Here is a 19,016-nt window from a genome sequence, read left to right on the forward strand (position 1 = left end):
TACTCCACTCCAATACTGTTCTTTCCTAGAGCACCTTCGATCATAAAACGAATACTCTAAAGCACAGATCACTGTCTCCCCACAACTCAACAATTCTTTTCTGTTCAATGCCTACAAGCTTTTCATTATAATTACTTGACATCCTTTTTGTAACACGGAGTAACAAACCGAGGGCCAAGCCATTTATGCAAGCTAGCTGAAGATAGTGGTGGCACCCTGAATGCTTCATCACTTCATTTTCGAGCTTCCCCACTGAACGTGGCCATACTTAGCTCATCTTTTTACTGTAGCCACCTCTGTTATTTACAGTAGTAGTATCAAAATATAGCTCATTCTTTTAAAGGCAAAACGTTTTTATGCTCTTGATGGTGGTGCTCGATTTTAATAAGGTAGTGTAGGAAAGTGTTGGTGCCCTACTCACAGTGGTATTCGGAAGCTAGTTTTGTTGCGTGATGTAGTGGTTAGTGTAGTTGTAGTGTGTTCTGTGAAATGGAAGATTGGTAGTGCTAATGCTTTGCCCGAATATGTTAGTGTGATGTGCAGGTGGCAGCTCACTCTGTCATGTAATTGTGGGGTGGGGTGTTGGAGGGTGATTGTGGTGGATGGGGCTGCTAAAGGGTGACAACAATTTGTAACGCAGTGTTGGGGTGGAAATGGTTCCTGTCCAGTGATTGGGCCATGTGGTGTCAGACTCAAGAAAATGACCATCACATTGCCTCAGAAAGAAAGTTCAAGCTTTCTACAAACAGAGCAAGAAAGAAGCACTCTTGTAAATAGTTTGTATGTGATCAATATTTGCATACATTGTTGTTCTCACATCATTGAAAGGAAAAAAAATTGTTGAAATACTTGTATTTATAACTTCGGGAGAATGACATGCAAATCGTACCCTCAGATCTTGAATACCGTAGGCATTTTTTAGCGTGATCTGAAAGACATCAAGTGAGGTGATGTAGGCCGCAAGCCTTGATAGACTTTGTTTGCCACTGCCACCCACTCCAATGAGAAGAGCATAGCCGCGGGATGCCTGTAAGATACGGCTGATACGACACCTAAGAGGAAAAATAATAGAATATTGAGTTCAGCAAGGAAACTTACATCACGAAACAAACATATTCATACCAATAACTCCTTGTTTTTGGTGATTAAGATGTTTTCCAAAAATAGCTCAACAAAAATGCCTTCTATTACTATATGTACATGTTGGAAGACAGTTCTTATCTTAATATTCAATATATCTATATAGTTCAAGTTCAAGTTCAAAATACTTTATTCGGTTAAAAAAAACAGAATAACCATAAAAGTAGCATGAAGAAAATACAGTTTTACACGGGAGTCATATATTCGTTGTTTAAAATGCATATGTACAATAAGGAGGTTAATTCATTGAGATCGATTTACGACATTTAAAAGTAGATTTAAAAAATTCGCCCAAAGAGGCTACCATAAAAACAGTTTCCATTTTCTGGCATTCTAAGAACGCTAAGCGACATCTTCGTATATTTAAGTCTTTGAGAATCGGGATGATAAGTTTCTTCCGAGAGAAAGTATAAAATTTACAAAAGAATAAAATATGAATATCGGACTGTGGGGAGACATCATCACATGGGCAAAAGGGTAATTCTTTCAGCCAACAATTCATCACAGGAAAGGACAAGACTCTAAAAACAATATTGAGTCTAAACCGGGTTAAAAGGAAACGTTCATGATTAGACATATATAAGGACAAATATGGCTGTAATTTATCTCCACATAAAATGTCCTGGTGAGCAGAGACAGTCTTTTTTCTTGCCTCCTCTAAGTGTCTTTTGTCCCTAAGATGGGCAATACACAAATTTTTCAAGTCTCTTCTCGATATGTATGCCATAGTTGGTGGGTCCTCGAAGTATTGAACACAATTTATTTCACTGAGAAAGTTCTTGACATAGCATATCCATTTGGAATCATTGATATTGTCCAATACTAAAACGTCCTTTAAAATAGCCCGATTAACCAGACATTCATCATTTGTCCACACCCTGTGCCAAAGAAGGATTGGCTGAATCTTGATCGTATCAGTAACATAAATTACTCCCAATTCAACATGGCATATCATAGTTGCAGTACTCTCAGGTACAGACAGGATGTGGCGTAAAAATTTATTTTCCATAGTTTGAATTGTGTTAATATTTGAGTAACCCCACAGCCCTGATCCATAGGTGGCTACTGCTAAGCAGGTTACCCTATAAATAGTTAAAATCTCTTTTATGGGTTTTTTCCCTAATTTTCTCATAAAGCATTTTAAGGCCATAATAGTTTTGGAGAACAGCAGAGATCTAGCCTGGATTGCACTAGTCCATGAACCACTTTCATGAAACAGAATTCCCAAATAGGGAAAAGTGGAGGTCTTTTCCAGGGGATTGGAATTTATAAAAATGGGTTTCAAATGCTTGTTTGATCTTGGCCCACAAAACATGGACAGTGTTTTTGAGCAGTTAATCTTTAAGTCTAAGCCAAGCATGAAACTGTTAAAAGAGGTGACCAAGGTTTGTAACGCCATTGGAGTTCGTGCCATCAAAACGGCATTGTCCGCGTACATCAAGGCGGGGACAGGCCTTCCACCCACCATAGGCATGTCCCTACCCTCCTGCACCAGTCGTTTCTCCAGGCCATTTATGTAGAGCAAAAATAAAAATGGGGCTAAAACACATCCTTGACGTACACCCCGACCAATCCCAAATTGTCTAGTGCATTCACCATCATTCCCAAAACGGACACTTGCATTGGCCCCGGAATATAGATCTCGCAAGAAGCAGATAATGGCATTGTCTACCCCCAACTCAGTCATAATTGACCACAATTTATTGTGTGAAACACAGTCAAAAGCTGACGATAAGTCAACAAAGGTGAGATATAGACGTTGTTTTTTAACCTTTACATACTTCTGCTGCAGGATTAACAAATTCAATCCTTGTTCTATAGTCCCTAAGCCTCTTTGGAACCCAAATTGAAAATCACATAGCACCCCATTCTCTTCTGACCAGATTCGCAATTTATCTAAAACAACTCTCCCTAAAATTTTGATAGATGAGTCCAGTAAGGAAATTGGCCTATAACACATGCAATTCTGCCTGTCCCCTTTCTTAAATATTGGGACTATAATCGATGTAAGCCAGGTAGGAACTAAGCCCTTAGCCAGAGCAACATTAAAAAGCTGGACAAGCAAAGGGCCCCATAATTCAGTGTTGGCCTTATAGAGGTCTGCTGGTATGCCATCTGGTCCAGCAGCCTTACCCCCTTTGGTTGCCTTCAAGCTCGCCAGAACTTCGGGCAGGGTTACGACCAGTACTTTGGTTGGATCTATGTTTGGGCACATAAAGTCCTGACTTATGTCACAGACTGGTTCCACAGCCTTATAGAGCGAGGAAAAATGCGCCACCCACTCATCTTCAGGGATGGCAATTTCCATCCGTGCCTTATTTTCATAGAGGAGCGGGGTATTAATTACCCTCCAAAAAGCTGCCGGGTCCTTTGATTGTGACGCCTCGCATAAATCATCCCAAGCCTCGTTTCTTATAGCCGCCTTCCTATCCTTCAGTGCTGTGTTATAGTCCCTCCTCAGGATTCTAATTCGAGTTACATCCCGCGGTGTTTTATGGATCGCTTGTCTAAGCTTTGATAGGGCAGTAGTACATTTATTATCGAACCATTTTCTATTGTGCTTTAGGGAGTTTTTCTTTGCAACCCACAGCGCCTCCTTGATTGCAATAGAAATAATATAAAAATTATTTAAAATTTCATCACTGTCAGCATGCTCGTTCAGGCAGGTCAAAAAATTACTCCTACACTTATTCACTAATTTGAAAAGAAAATCAGCCGGGACCACTCTACTCCATTTAAGGCTATATCCATTTTGGGTACCTAGATTCACGTCCGGCGCCTTAATATTGGGACCTACAACATGATCCACAACGGAAAAAAGATTCTCCATTTTTAGTACCTGTGGGTAGTGGTCACTTAAGGGTAAGTTCATGATACTAGAGCTAATCAGTCTGCCCACCGAGCTACTTGTACAGAGGCTAAAATCAATGGTAGTCGAAGCCCCCCGCCCCACAAATGTTGGAACAAATGGCATTGTATATCTATATATAGTTTTGAAGAAAATGGCATTTTAATTTCCTAGAAAGTTCTATGCACTGCTCACTATATTTTCCATTTAGTACACTGAACCGCTATCAGGCGCATTGCAAGATACAACTCAAATACATTCACCAATGCACACCACATTATTTTCTTTCAAATCTGACAAAATTCGACCAAGCTAACCACAATCAAAACAATTCTTCCAGCCTACTAAAACTTCCCTATAATTTAGCCATAGTACATGCTATGCCAATTTTCCACTACAATCACAAGGAAGAAAAATGTCACCAGGCCCTTTTCATCTAGCACAGTATCTGAAAGGAATTCTCTTGAGCAAAAAATACGAATCCCCCCTTTAAAACGGCTCTTGGCAAAGTTAACAAGAATTAGAAATGCATTAGGTCTCGCATTTTTTTGAGTTAGAGCTATGGCATAGCTCAACAGTGACCTTCAAGTGACAGTGGTTCTACATCCATACCACTGTGCTGTTTCTTTTTAACCCTGTCAAGTTGAACACATTAATAAAGTTATTCAGTGATTCCACTTAGGCAGTTTTAATTTCACCTATCCACTCTTTCACACAGTGCTGCATACCTCACTGCACCTATCATCTCTCATATGGGATTATCATCCTGTCCCTTACCTGATAAAACATCTCTGAGCTCCTTCTTTAAACACCGAAGTAGTAGCTCCCAGTGGTGACTAGGTTTTCCACACTGGTAAGGAGGACCCATATGATGAAGCATGTCACCCTCGGGTGAGTGAGGGTTCTTATCCTTAAGGGATGTCTCCCCCAGCCATTTTATGCTTGTAGCAGTACGTTTGAGAGAGGCACTCAACATTGGCGTACATACACATGTTCCAGACTTCAGGTGTTCTATGTGTGTAGATAGCTCAACAGCTACCGGACAGAAATTGACACTTTGCAGGTGCCGAACAGGGCATTGCTCCGTGTAATAGCCTGAAAGCCTAAAACGATGTTGATAGCCTACGAAACAAAAAGGCAGATCAGGATGACCAGGAGGAACCGTGGACGTATTGGGATGGCCAACACAAGCAAACAATGAGTGAAAATGCCTGGGCGTGACCCAAGCATGCAAAGGCAGGAGAATCAGACCTAATGCACCACTAAAAAAAATTGTATTTCTAAATGGCGCAACAACGAACAAATGGCAAATTATGGGCATGCCAAAAGCCGGCTCGACCTAAAAAGTGCTCTGTGACTTTTTAATTTGTTTCAAGGTATCAAATACCTGTGAAATTACCCCCCAAAAAAACAATGAACGGACAAAAAAGGCAAGTCACACAAAGATGAACATGTCTGTACTTAGGTGTAGTGGAACATCAAAGCCAGATCTATCAGCTTTGCCGATGCTTCTTTGTTTTTCTCAGTGAAATGCCATAAATGCCAAGGGTGTGACTAGACTTGACTCTTGTGCTTTGCTGTCCAATAAGCATTTACGTTTTGCTTTCATGAGCCCCAGCAAGGCTGTATCTGGTTTGGGATATTATTCCTAGGGAACAGCTGCTTAGCATTTAGAATGAACTGTTCTTATTGCTGCAGGATCAAGGCCAATTCAACTATGTTTTCAACTCTTGAAGGTTTGTACTGAACTGTAGCAGTTTGTGTACTGTGCTGTGGTTCCTAATGTGGTTACTACTATGGTTCTGTTGAATGCCTTGGTATCAAGTGTTACTTCTGTATGTCCCTGACTTAGTCTCAGCTTTGGAGCCTGTGGGGCCCCTTAACGTGGTCCCTACTATTTCAATAGTTGTGGTCACTGCTGTTGTGTCAGTTGTTGTTGCTCTTGTCACTGTTTTGGTGGCAGAAGCGATTGGTGCTGTGGCCCCTGCTGTAATTGCAGCTATGGTTCCTGGCATTGGGGCAGCTATTGCTGCTACTTTTGGACCTCCTATATTGGCAGCTAATGTAGCTCTGTGGTCCCTTTTTTGCAGCAGCTGTCATTGCTACTATGGTTCTTGCAGTACTGGCAAGTGTAGTCTTTCTGCAATTTGCTCACTGCAGATGTATCTGGGATGCTAGTAACCGTTGTTGCTTCTCACATTGTGTCGGCTACGGTTCCTGGTGAAGTCCTGGATTTGGTGTAAGCTGTGATCACTGCTGCAGTTTCGGTTGCCATTCTTGCAGTAGTGGTAGCTGTGTTCATTACTGTGATCCCTGCTGTTGTTCTAACTTTGGTGGGTGAACAACAGAAGAGTCATTTCCTTAAGGCTGGGACAAAGTTTCAGCTAGCCCCCTGATGCTGCCTTATGGTTCAACATCCAGTTGGCCTGTGCACCTCCTAGAGTCATTCCTCAAAGAGGTCCTGCATGGTCTAAAGCCCTTTAGACAGCTGGCACAAACCTGTGGATCTGAGTGCAGCCTGACCCACCTTTAGTGTGTGGTATAACTGTTTGATATGCATGTTATAAATGCACCGGATCATTAAATCAATCTAGTACAGAGCTACATAGGGCAGCAAAGTAACATGGTACCCAATACTCAAGATACAGGATAACCCTAATCCTAAACCCAGATATAAACACATTTCCTGGTCCCATAGCTCTTGAGCGTTAATGCTGAAGCACTTAATTTGGCTGTATTAGGTTCTTGTTTTCCCTCCCCTAAGGGTTGTATTAATTATATTCTGTGCTTTTATTTATTCTATTGTTCGTGACTGGATATTGAATAGAAATATGACTTTGCAAGTTACCAAATTTTAGCAGGAGAATTTGCATGCTCCTGTGATAACTTTTGTTTACAAACTTGTTACAAACCGTGAGGCATTTGTGATCGCTTAGTGATCGCGAACAGTATATATTATGTGTAATATGTGTTTGCAGTGTTGAATGTGCATTTCACTGTTATTTTGCTGCTTCATTGGATTGGCTTACATTCGAATACTTGATTACTATTTTAGCTGCACATAACTGAATGTTTTTAATGTATTAACAAAGTGTTATTCTTTTATGCAAAATGACAACTATAGCTTGACAGTCTTGTCTTTATTGTAAAATAATTTTGTTGTACTGGACCTAGACTCACCCCTTTCCGCTATGAACTAAGAGCATGGTCTTGACTTCCACCAGAGTGTGACAAAGGCATGAGAGGAAAACTTTCCACCCCAGTACAAGGATTCAATGTCTTGCTTATGGAAACACCTGCAGTTTCATCTTTTATATCGCTCGGGTGTTCCTAGGTTATTCCTGATAAATTCCTGATAAATATATTATAGATTGTGAAGGATGTGGTCTGGAATCTAGCAAAGACACTAAATTAAATACATTAATAAATAAGACATGATGTAATGTCCGGGCCTTCAAATGTTTATTACAAATTAAATCTTGGCATCTGCTGACGATGAATTCGCTGCGTTATTCAACCATGAGGTGATTTAAATACAATCGAGCAACCCAGCCAGCTGTTTAGATATCTTTGTTTTTATAGAAAATATCGAAGACATTGGACTACCGCACATCCAACAACACCATAAAATGTGATGAGAAACAAATTAAGTCTGATTAGTGACAATAAATGTCCTTTTTGGTTTTTTATGAGCCCTTACATTTAGGGAACATTTATTTTGGTTGACTGTGAAGAAGAGTTTGCTTGATCCTATTTGGAGATAATGCAGGAGTGCATCACAGTCACGCATAGTCAGCACTAAAATATAATCTATCATAACTAATGCACTAAAAGGGGTTGAGCAGTTCATACTAAAGAATGTTGTGTTTGAAATATATGTATTCAGAATGTGGTTAATAACATTACAAATCAATTTATGTATTAATGTGACAGGGGAAGAATAACCTAAAATGTTGTACTGTAAAATTCTTAATTAGGATGTATACAACTAATGTTTAACATTTATACATGTAATTTGAATTAATCATGTGCAAATGCATTTCCACCGAGACATTTATGAGTCATTGCATGTATTTGTGCCTTGAGCAGTTATGTTCATTATATGCGTAGAAGGGTGCACAGATTCTGTAACCCTCTGCACTTGTTAACCTAGCAAACTAGTCCTCAATAAAAGTTTGTTCAGTTTCTGCTCACATTATGTTTTGAAATTCACGTTTAACCTTCAATCATGGAATGTACGCTGCTGAGTTGTTTCTATTGCAGTTGTGGATAAGCCTCATTATTTAGAATAAATAACTTTTTGTTAATAGATAGCAAAGCATGAGAAAGAAGTGTCGGCCAAGGGAATTGCGGTAACGTGCAAGGAAAGGAGTTCTCATGGGAAAGGAATTGCAGAGGAGAAGAAGAGATAACATGCTGTCTGGATCAGAAAGGGGTGCTGAAGTATTTAGTTGTACCAGAGCTATTGGGTCAACAGCAGATATTATGTGCTGGGTTTTAATTAGGAAGAGAGTCTATCTTGGATTTCCTTAGGGATCAAACGTATGCTACTGCTTGTGTGGCTTTAAGCCACTTGACCCATTGTCAGAATGTTTTCTACTGAAGACTCTGATGGCTGACACCTTTCTCCTTTCTTTATTCAAATTATGTATTTACTTAATGGTCTAGATTAGGGTTGTCCTTATTAAGGTAGTGTAGGTAAAGTTAGGTTACTCAGCCACATTAAGGAGACTCATCTGATGCAAGTCAACCTTCAATTTTTCTTTCTAATTACATGCGTCATTTTCTTAGAGTTAGTTATTTGCTTTGTACTATATAGGGTAGATCTCTTAAGCAGATTTGGACTTTCTCTGATCTTTTAGTACTTTTATATGACTTTATTGAGAATTATCTACATTGACTTGTTTCCGAACTTACTAAACTCAGATCAAAGAGTTGAGTGGATTGATGTGTAGCCACACTGTTTGCACAGTATTGAAATGCACTGCTCACTCTACTAGATGTTTACGGTACCTAAAGTATGCACCATATAAATTTTAACATACTAAATCAGACTTGTTTCCAGTATTATACTTTTGCTATCTCACACCTGTTCATAAAGTTAATCTATGCTATATTTTTTGTGTGCCCTTTCCTACAGGCTGTTTTTTTTACAGTAATCTGGTTGTTTACAGAGTGGTGTAAGGAGCAGGAGCATGGACGATGTCGTCAGTGATGTCATCAATGTCATCATTCAATATCTACTCAGGTATGTCATCAATGATGTAATTTAATTTAAAATGACATGAGTGATGTAATATGTGAGATCATAAGCTGTGCATGGCAGCGGTGCAAATGATAGTTAGCTCAGTAAACTATAACTGGTGAAGTTCTGTGATTATTTGGATTTTAAATGTTAGTTTTTGTATAACTTTATCACTGCGAAATCACTGTAACATCTGTTTTTTGTTAGTGAATATTTATACATATTACTTATGTGCGTACAGCCTTCATGATGGCCCGTTGTAGGAGATCCCACCTATTTTATCTATGACCACTTGTGGGCCTCCAAAAAAGAGATGCTAACTGCAACTATCAAGGCAAGCAGTATCATAGTCGAGAAACAGCAGGCTGTAGCTCTACAGTGCCCTGTGACTATCAACTTGAAGTTGAATGATTGTTATTATGCATATCTTGTATATTTGGCTCATGTATTTCACACAGCTTTGTTGGAGTAGTATATAATTGCAAGAATTTAGTAACCGGTAACGTGTCACATATGCTGTGCTGCAAAGGTAGCCTACTCCAAATGACATATAAAATAAAAGCCTAAAGTAACATGTTTTCAATGTATATTTGTAGTGAGCTTCAAATTTGAGATTTAACTTCATGTGGATTTTGAGTGCAAAGCATAGTCTGAGGATATTTTATGTCATCAATTATGCTTTTGTGTTTTTTACTCAGAGATCAAAGAGTGTTTACTGTACTACCTTTAAATACAGTATCATCTTCCTCTTCCGGTTCTCCCAACTCCTCCCTTCTGTTTGTTTTTCCCCTTCTAGTATCCAAGTACAGAATGACCTCCCAGTAAACAATTATACAAAACAGCGCAGCATCTTTTCGTAGTCTACATCATCCCCAGTGTTTTGTTTGAAAATCAAATAAGTTATTTTGTAACTTATTTTCTTTTTAATGGCTGGTGGCTGAGACGTATGGGACCAGGCCCTTTCTGCAGGGTATCCCAGATTTGTTTCCTTTCTTTGGTAAATCTATTTTTGATGGCTCTTAGCACAAACAAACTGCCTACACCTTCCTTTTTACTACTTCTAAGTATCCCCGAAGGAAGGCCCCAAAGGCTAATTGGGCAGAGTGCATGGTATTCCTAAAATCGTTTTTCACTGTAGCAAGCCTATCTCGTTCATAGACTAACACTGGGTTAGCTTATTACATTTAATAAGTGATATCATCTGTTTGGGAACAGTTTGAGAAATACTTCTTTCATTCATTTTAGTTGAAATTTAAAATCCTCTTTAATGGTAAAGTTGGATTTTAAATTACTATTCTTTTAGAAAGTTGTCATTCTTCAGCCTAAACCAAATGTACCTTTCTGCATGGATCCAGCGTCACATGAGTGTGAATGGCTCTCCTGTTGTGTAATGTGCATTTCTCCCAGGCATGGAGACAAATGAGCCTTGAGTGTGGAGAAGGGTTTTTCTCTCCTAAACAGGATGACTCAGGGTTGTACTCCACCCTTCCTGAGCTTTAAAGGGTAGCCTGAGGGATGTGTCCACCTCTTATTGAATTCTAAGGCTGCCTGACCTTCCACTGATAAATGCTACTCACATCTAGGCCTGCTTGCCATAGTCCCGTTAGGTCAAATTAGAGGCAGATCCAGGAAAGGATTAAGGTTAGACAAAGGCGGAATTCTCTACCTAGAGACTGGGACTGGGACTAAGAACTGTCCCTCAGAACCTCTCACCATAACACTCCTGGAACTGTTGAAGAATCAAGAGGACTGCCCTGCTGTCTGACGAAGGAAGATCTGACCTGCATGCCTAGAACCCAAGATCACCAGAATTGACTCCATGGATCACTTGGCTTACCTCCTGTTTGAGCTACCGGGACACAAAAAGCCTCACTGCAACTGCCCAGCAGAGCAACACCACCTGGATCTGCCTGACATCTGCTGCTGGCCTGTGATGGAGTGAGTCCTGATCCCCAAGACGTGCACAGTAATTCCTGGACCCTTGGCTGCCATCTGATGGTACTCCTCCTATCTTATATCTACAATGTCTGCGCTCCAGGTGAAAATCCAGAGGTTCTGGCACTATTGGCAATTGCTTCTCGCATAAGCAACGGTCGCTGAATCACCTGCCAAAGAAGAGATGTTCTTCACGCCAAACAGCAACCACCCGAATCTCCCGTTAATGCCAAGATCCGGTGATGACTTCTCCTGGCAGTGACAATAAACCTCTTGCAGCCCCCGCCAATGTGAATATCCAGCTGAGGCTCCTCACATGGATACAGACTCAAGGAAGGAAACTTCTTCACCGGGATGAACTTAGTCTATGAATACAACCTGACCTATGTTACTTGAGTGGGGCTCTTACCATGCTCAACTAAGAACCTAATGTATAACAACAAGGCACACTGATTGGGTTTCCTGCTTTTTGGATCACTTTGTGGTTTTTTTTTGTTACAAGAGAAAATACAATTCAAGAGACTACTGTAGGCTAGGGCCAATCCAAGTGCAGTACCCTCCTAAGTGTGGGTCAGTGGTCAGTAATAGCGTTTACGAGTGCTCATGTATGTCCATGAATAAATTGCCTTTTTTGCTATAATCCTACACCTAATGGTTCTCATTATTTTAAAGGCGTTTGTAATCCTTCTATCCAGGTTATTGTATTTATCCCACTTTTTCTGAATTTCCTGCCTTTGTCCTAGTGTTTCTGTGGTCTTGTGTGCAGGCCACGGACATCATTTCTCAAGTTGATCAGTTTTTATACTCACCCTGCTGCTGTCTTGGGGTACTTGCAACCAAGGAATGGTCTTCGTTTTTACTCCAGGTGAAGGACACTTTTTGTGTAACCATTGATGTGCATGTGTTTGGTGTTGTGGTGGTGAAGTGTTCCATGGAAATGAGTCACTGATCTGGTCTTTGCCTTGAAAGTATGCCCTCCTTCGTTTGCTACTCCTCCAATTTCAGAACATTGTGTCTGCATGTGTGTGCAGGTGATTAGTGTTATTGACTCTTCTCTATTTTATGATATTTCTGCACATTTATACTTTCATATTTATAAAGCACAAACCTAGCTAGAGCAAAGGGGCACTGTACATTATTTGGGCTGTAGGGAATCAATCAAGACCTTGTACATCAGGTAGGAATTACATTGCAAACATTTGCAATCCATCATTCCTTAATTTGCATCAATACTTTTTCCTAACCCCGCTGGCATCGGAGGTGGCGGAGGGGGGTGGTGGTGACCGGTGGGTGGTCCTAAATTGAACTGGAATTTGTTTGGCATTCAATAACCGGTCTGCCCGGGTCTGCGGTGTTAGTGGCCTTTGGAGGACCCAAGAGTTTATTGCTGATATTATTGTTTTTCATGCAATTATTTTGCATATTGTTTGACAGTGTATATGGCGCTATATGATATTACCTTCCTAAAACGTATTCTATTTTAGTTATCATGCTGCTTGCTTGGATTTTTACCTGTATTATTTACCCTGGATTCCATCATATTATACAGTCTTCCTGTTGCTGTTCTGATAATTCTAGGGTTGGGAGATAGGTTCTAGATTTGAATATTTCTTTCAAATTATAAGGAATATGTGAGAAATTGGGTTGTTGGTTGAATGGTGTATGAACCTTGGTCAAGCAACTGCCACAATCCCTTGTAGGGTGAACCCATGAGAAGTCACTAAATTAAGCTGTGATTAACCCTGGGTAGCATGGTAAAAAAAGCAGTCAGTCTTAACTTAGAGGCAATGTGAAAAGTATTTATGCAGTACTCAAGCAGTAATAAAGTAAAAACACAACACAACCAATATAGAAAAGAATGGTCAAAGTAAAAAAATATGGCCCACAGTGATGAAGCGCTGCTCGGAAGTGCATTGGGTCCTGTCAGCACTTACCTTTGGGCTTAGAAGAATTTCTGATAAAAATGTTCTGAGAAGATAATGCTTAGCAGGGCATGGCTGCAGGAGGTGTCTGAGGAGGAAGCATCATCATCAGACAGCCTTGGGTCAGATCCTTTGTGAGGATTTCTAAGTTTGGACTTAGTCTCTAAAAGGAAGGTTGAAAATCTCCAGCAGGATGAGGCAGAGGGAGTAGCCAAAGACAGTTCCACAAAGCTGGATACATCTTTGATGAAGGACCGCTGAAACAGATTTGCTGCTTCAGAGAAGAACATAGCAAGAGAAGCTGTGAAGTCAATTGGACTGGCAATGTAACTTGAGGGAATAGGCGAGCAGACTGGCCCCAGTCTCTTCCTCATTTTCAGAGCAGTTTATGGCCAAAAACCCACTTTTGCATTTTGCATATCTGGTCTCCTTCAGCACCCTTTCCAAGGGTCCAGGACTGGTAGGGCATGACTTGAAAGGCCATGACTCACTCAAGCTGAGTCTAGGTGTGGGTTTAGGTGAAAAGAGATGTTATACTCCCAAGTTAGTCCCATTTTTGCTTCTGTCTCCAAATCATTGCAACACATGTATTTTATTCAAGAATAACATTGACTCAATAAATATATTGAAAACGTCCCACTGTTTATTCTGTATACTTCTCTGAGAGAAAGTCAGCACAAGTGACTGAGCAAAAGGTACTGTACTGTTTCCATGACCCCTGAGTGGTCAGGGTTTTCATGTTCAGTGGTTGCCAGAAACTGTTTTCCTGGTAGGTAAGGTGGCTTACGGTGGTACTGTCAACTAGCTGGTCTATAGCCAAACATGTCCTGCGGGGTGTCCGGAACCAGTCGAGGCACAAATCTCTTAGTTTATGTTGTCAAAACATTGTTCATATCCTATGAATTAGTAGGAACTACACAACATGGTGCCCAACATTGGTTAGGCACTTATTTATTGGTTGAATCTGAGAAGTTCAGTCGTGCTTTCTCAGAGACCCCTACACACATTAAACCGGAGATGTCCATAGTGGGAAAAGGGAATTCGCGTCTGCGGATTCCCTACCTATTGGCTGTAGGTTTTATTAAGCTTAAAGGATTAAAGGATATTCCCATAGTGTACAAGCAGAATCTCTTAAAAAATATTTTCATTTTTAAAATGCATGACCATGAAGAGGACATTGAAGTACAAGAAGCTAATTCAAATATTTCATAAAATTGCAGACAGGCAGTTACTTTGAAGTTATTACAACATGGCCTCCTGGCAACAGGTGGAGATGTTACCTTCGTGGTGGAGGCACACGAAACATTCAGGGCAGAGGTATTTTGATTCTGGGTTATTACGTGCTGCAGGTGCACACATGCAACTGTTTCACACTTACAATGAAGATGAGACACCAGATGAATACTTTCCATACATGGACATAGAAGTCATGTTAACTTACCAAGAGCATATAAAGTGGGTTAAAGTCGCCCTCCCCTACACCATAGAAAACGTGAGACTCGGTCCGCTCAGTAAAGCAGGAGTGACCTGGCTGGTCTTAGCTTCGCATACACCACACCCGGACATTCACAGGTTAGCAGCAGCAGAAATGCGCACACTATACAAAGATTTAGTGAAAATTTACAGAAATCTTCCGCAGTACATAATTCAAACACTTATAGTTCAACCTGTGAGGGCTGCTCAGGCTGCACAACCTCAATTGGCTACTACGGCTATCAGTCCTCAAATATTGAATGCCGTAATGGGAAGAATTCCCACCAGTCAGGAACAAGGGCCGTTCTGTTTAGCACAAAAATTTGTATGGCTTGAAGCGGTTTTTCCACACACGGGCTTATAGGAAAAACACAGAATTCTAACAATTTGCTTGCCAATGGGGATGGCTCACCTGATAGAAGATTGTGCCACTTGGGGCACAGCCTTTGTGGCCATTTACGCCAGAACTCATGGTTCCCCTTCAATAGCTGTAATACCAGATGTATTGAAACAAATGCAGCATGAGTTAGGGGCAGAACCTGCCCTGGACTTAGGGATGAAATTAATAGGTAATTTTGCCCAAGTATCTGCAATTATGTTAAGCAACATAAAAAGAGATGCAGCCGCGATGGCTATATGCCAACGCCTGAGGGAATTCACTCCTATACAACAGGAAAGGGAGCTGCCTAAGAGTTTCGCAGAAACATACGCTTCCCTGGGAAGAGAAAATCTGGGACCCAGAACAGGGAAACCAGTGATTAAGGGGAATTTTGAAAAGGATATTTCTTAGGAAACACCTGATTCTTCTAAAAAGAAATGAGACAATAAACAGAAAAATAATAAATAAAATAAACAACAATCATGGAGTGGGTCTCACCACACAGGAGCCCACTGAAAAAAGATACAATCACAGAAACCATGATTACATAAAAAAAAACTGAAGGATATCAGGATAATGAAACACGTTCCTCTCGATCCTTACAGGATCAATCTGAGAAATGCTCAGAGAGAGGACGCAGAGCAAAGATCAGAAGAGTTAGTTAAGCCGATAAGGGAGACACATCACACTTACAGACTCTATATCATCAAACAAGAAGATACACAAAAATCCACAAAACCTCAATTCAAAAATAAAAAAGAAGCAGGGATTAAGATCAGAAATGCCCAGGCTGCAGAGGACTCTGTTACTGAATGGGGAATGGGCAGCGACGATGCTGGACAGCTCAGCAGAAGTCACAAAAGCTCGCCCGAACATGATGGATTTTCTGGAAGTAGTAGCACTGAGTGAGTATATCATGGTAGAAATATCTGATGTAAGAGTCCCACATCATTTACACAAAATAATGCTTTAGATAGAAGGGGACATACAAAAACAGATTAAGTGTCTCTTCTGGGAGAACCTGACTCATGGTTACAACATTCTTTTGACTGAAATGGATTGGCTACATAAGTTTGTAATAGATTGCCCAATGGGGGAAGAAGTAATTTTACCTGCTTTCTCTGAGCTTGTACCAGAATCAGTGAAAAACGTATACGCGCAGAAGTGGGAGTCAGCTTTAGGGCCTGCTCTATACCGCAATAATGTTGGATGTGATGATGAGTCTCCTCATCACGTGATCCCGTTAAAAATGATCCCTCAACCACAATTAAACATGAAGCTAAGAAACAAGTCAGCGAGACCTTAGATCAACTTGAGTACCAGGGAGTAATAAAGATTTACACCTCATCAATGAATAATCCTGTGTTTCCCATATTTAAACACAACAATTCACATAGTTTAGTCTTACATTACAGACATTTAAATGCATTCACAAGCACATTTGCAGTACAAAATGCACACAGTGCCGCACTGATGGATAACATTGTGCAGAAGAAATACAAAACACTAGACATCTCAAATGTTTCTTTTCTGCCAGAATATAGCACCTTGAAGTAGATATTTGACTGTATTTTCAGCGCTAGGGTCATAGTGGCTAATTTGTCGTTCACCACAAGGGTATAAGAATAGCCCTGGGCTGTTTTTAGCCAGAGTGACACAGTTACTTCAAAGTATTGATGAGGAGGCAGTGTCCTATGTAGAAGATATTTATCTGATGGACAATAACTTAATTGAACATTTGGCTAGAGTGAATAACATAATATTGGGGTTTACTTACCTGGGCAACACATTTAATTTCAAGTAATTAAAAATAGACCTCCTCAGTGTCCTATTTCTGTGATACAAGTTATCACGAGAAGGCAAAAGCCTGTAGACACATTTTTTTTAGAAAATGGGCACCCCTCCAACCTCCGACAATTCTGAAAAGACTATAATCCATTTTAGGATTTTTGAATTTAGAATTTTGGCAGAACTTACATGTTTGGATTACGCAGAAAGGGTAAAATCATTCTACCATTTAATTAGACCTGACTATTCAGTGCAACACTGGACACAGGAACCTATTGATATTTTACATTCCATACAAGCTGACATGCTAGCTTACAGGCATTTACACACACGTGTCAACACAAGTAACCTGGTGATCCGGCTAGTCGCTGGACCAACCGGGTACACCTATATCACTTTTATTTAAGGTGATACGGTACCTATAGCATACAAATCACATCTGGACACAAACGCTGAAAGGTGTTTTGCACCCACTTAGAAAATTCTCACAGCTGTACAGACTGCTGTAACGAGAGAGGCTAACTGTCTCACTACAACAGATGTAGAATACAGATTTGGCGCTGCATTACAAACACAAGCATTCCTGCAGTACGAACAAAAATATCCTTGCCGAATGAAATTATGCATCTAAATTGATATGAAAGTATCATTTATACCAATGGATCTGCTCAATCTGCTGTAGGATAAAAACAGCAATATTCGACAGCATGCACAACAGCATAAAGGCGAATGAGAGGCGTAAAGTTTCTTCCAGAAATAACACACACACAGTCCCTAGGGGGCTGCATAGCACAGATGGCAGAATATAAAGCCCTGATACTTGCACTACAAAATTCGAACTGCGAATTCCCCACACTTATGTGTGATTCATTTTATTGTGTCCAGTCTTAATTATTGGGGCTAAAATTGGTTTAGAGATTCGAAGGGTTGTACTATCAAGCAAAAGGTGTTTTGGGAACAAGTGGCAAAGCTGAAAGAATGCCTGCTATGGGCTCATGTAATTCATACATTTAGTCATCAGTGTGTTGGTATTTGCGTTGAAGGGAAGATGAAGCCGCCAAGGCAACAGTTCGTATTGCTGCCATTGATGCTAACACTTGTTCTAGTACATGGATAGATGCAACAGCTATGATCGCTGTTAATGCCACGTGCTATAGCTCAGCACCACCAAAAGGCTTTCCACTCAAGTACTCCTACAGGTTAGATGCACAAAATATTCTGCATGCTCAGATGCCAGGAGAAGGGGATAGAGTAATACCAAACACTGATCTCAGATTGGGAATAATACTAACTTGGTTCAGCACATGCAGAGACCACCGTTATTGATCTCAGACACACCTCTGCCATGTGTTTATTTAGATCACTACGGCACCTTACTCTCTGACCCGGCTTACAAGTACATCTTGGTGGCAGTATATTCATGCTCTAGATTCCTATGGGTTTGGCCTTATTGCTCGGCTGACACCCGAACTGTTATCGGGACCTGCAAATTACATTTCGACCAGGGTCTGGCATATGGGCAGTTTGGGTGTGGCCTTGCGGTACTTCTCCCTCTACCATCCTGATGGAAATTCAGTTGTTGAGAGGAAGAACCGGGACTAAAAGCAATCCTTCAAAGCTAGGGTACTAGGCTCAGGGGGCAGTTGGATCAATCACCTATACGGGGTCCAGATGGCACTTCATAACAGGGCAAGCAAATCCCTAGGGCTTCATACACCCTATGAGATCCTGTTTCAGGTGAGAATGCGGGTACCAGACCTTGATAGTGTCAGCACAGTGGTGGCTGAAACCCCATTTGACCTCAAAGATTGTTGGGATGTTTTAAAGGACCTGAAAGAATTTGCAGCTTCAAGAAGCAAAGTCCAAGTGAAACGCACTGCCACTGGGGAAGTGAAAGCAGTATCAGCAAGACCTGCCTATATCCTGAAGATTGGGGACCTGGTCAGAGAAGAAAATAGTGGACAAGAAGGAATTTGGGCCATCTTTAGAGTGCCTGTACATGTGCTGGCTATTGAAGGTACCTAAGCTGTACTTCTTCCACCTCTTGACGGTCGAAGAGACAAACGGTTTGTCTCCATCAATTGGATCAAACCACACTTAGTGGCTGATTCCCAACAGTAGGTTGTGTGGACTCCTGGTAGCCACCGATTTCCTCTTGCTACCAGACAGGTAGTTCAGATGGAATCTTTAATATCAAATGAAGACTCCACTTTCCAAACAGAAGCAGTAAACAACAATGACATTATACTTCTCCCTATTGAAATAGCTACAACTGTACAGTCATAA

The 19,016-nt window shown here is 40.7% G+C and overlaps 1 protein-coding gene across 1 annotated transcript in view; it reads right to left on the reverse strand.

Moving 5' to 3' along the window:
- The window catches only part of DNAH11 (dynein axonemal heavy chain 11), a 3,642,058-nt gene that overhangs the window by 1,439,816 nt on the left and 2,183,226 nt on the right, over positions 1-19,016 (reverse strand). The window contains exon 53 of the mRNA XM_078663510.1: positions 890-1,052. Coding sequence (XP_078519636.1) covers positions 890-1,052 — 163 coding nt within the window. The remainder of the gene's footprint in view (positions 1-889; positions 1,053-19,016) is intronic.

The sequence above is a fragment of the Lissotriton helveticus genome, chromosome 10 (assembly GCF_964261635.1).
Source record: "Lissotriton helveticus chromosome 10, aLisHel1.1, whole genome shotgun sequence".
Lineage (NCBI taxonomy): Eukaryota > Metazoa > Chordata > Amphibia > Caudata > Salamandridae > Lissotriton > Lissotriton helveticus.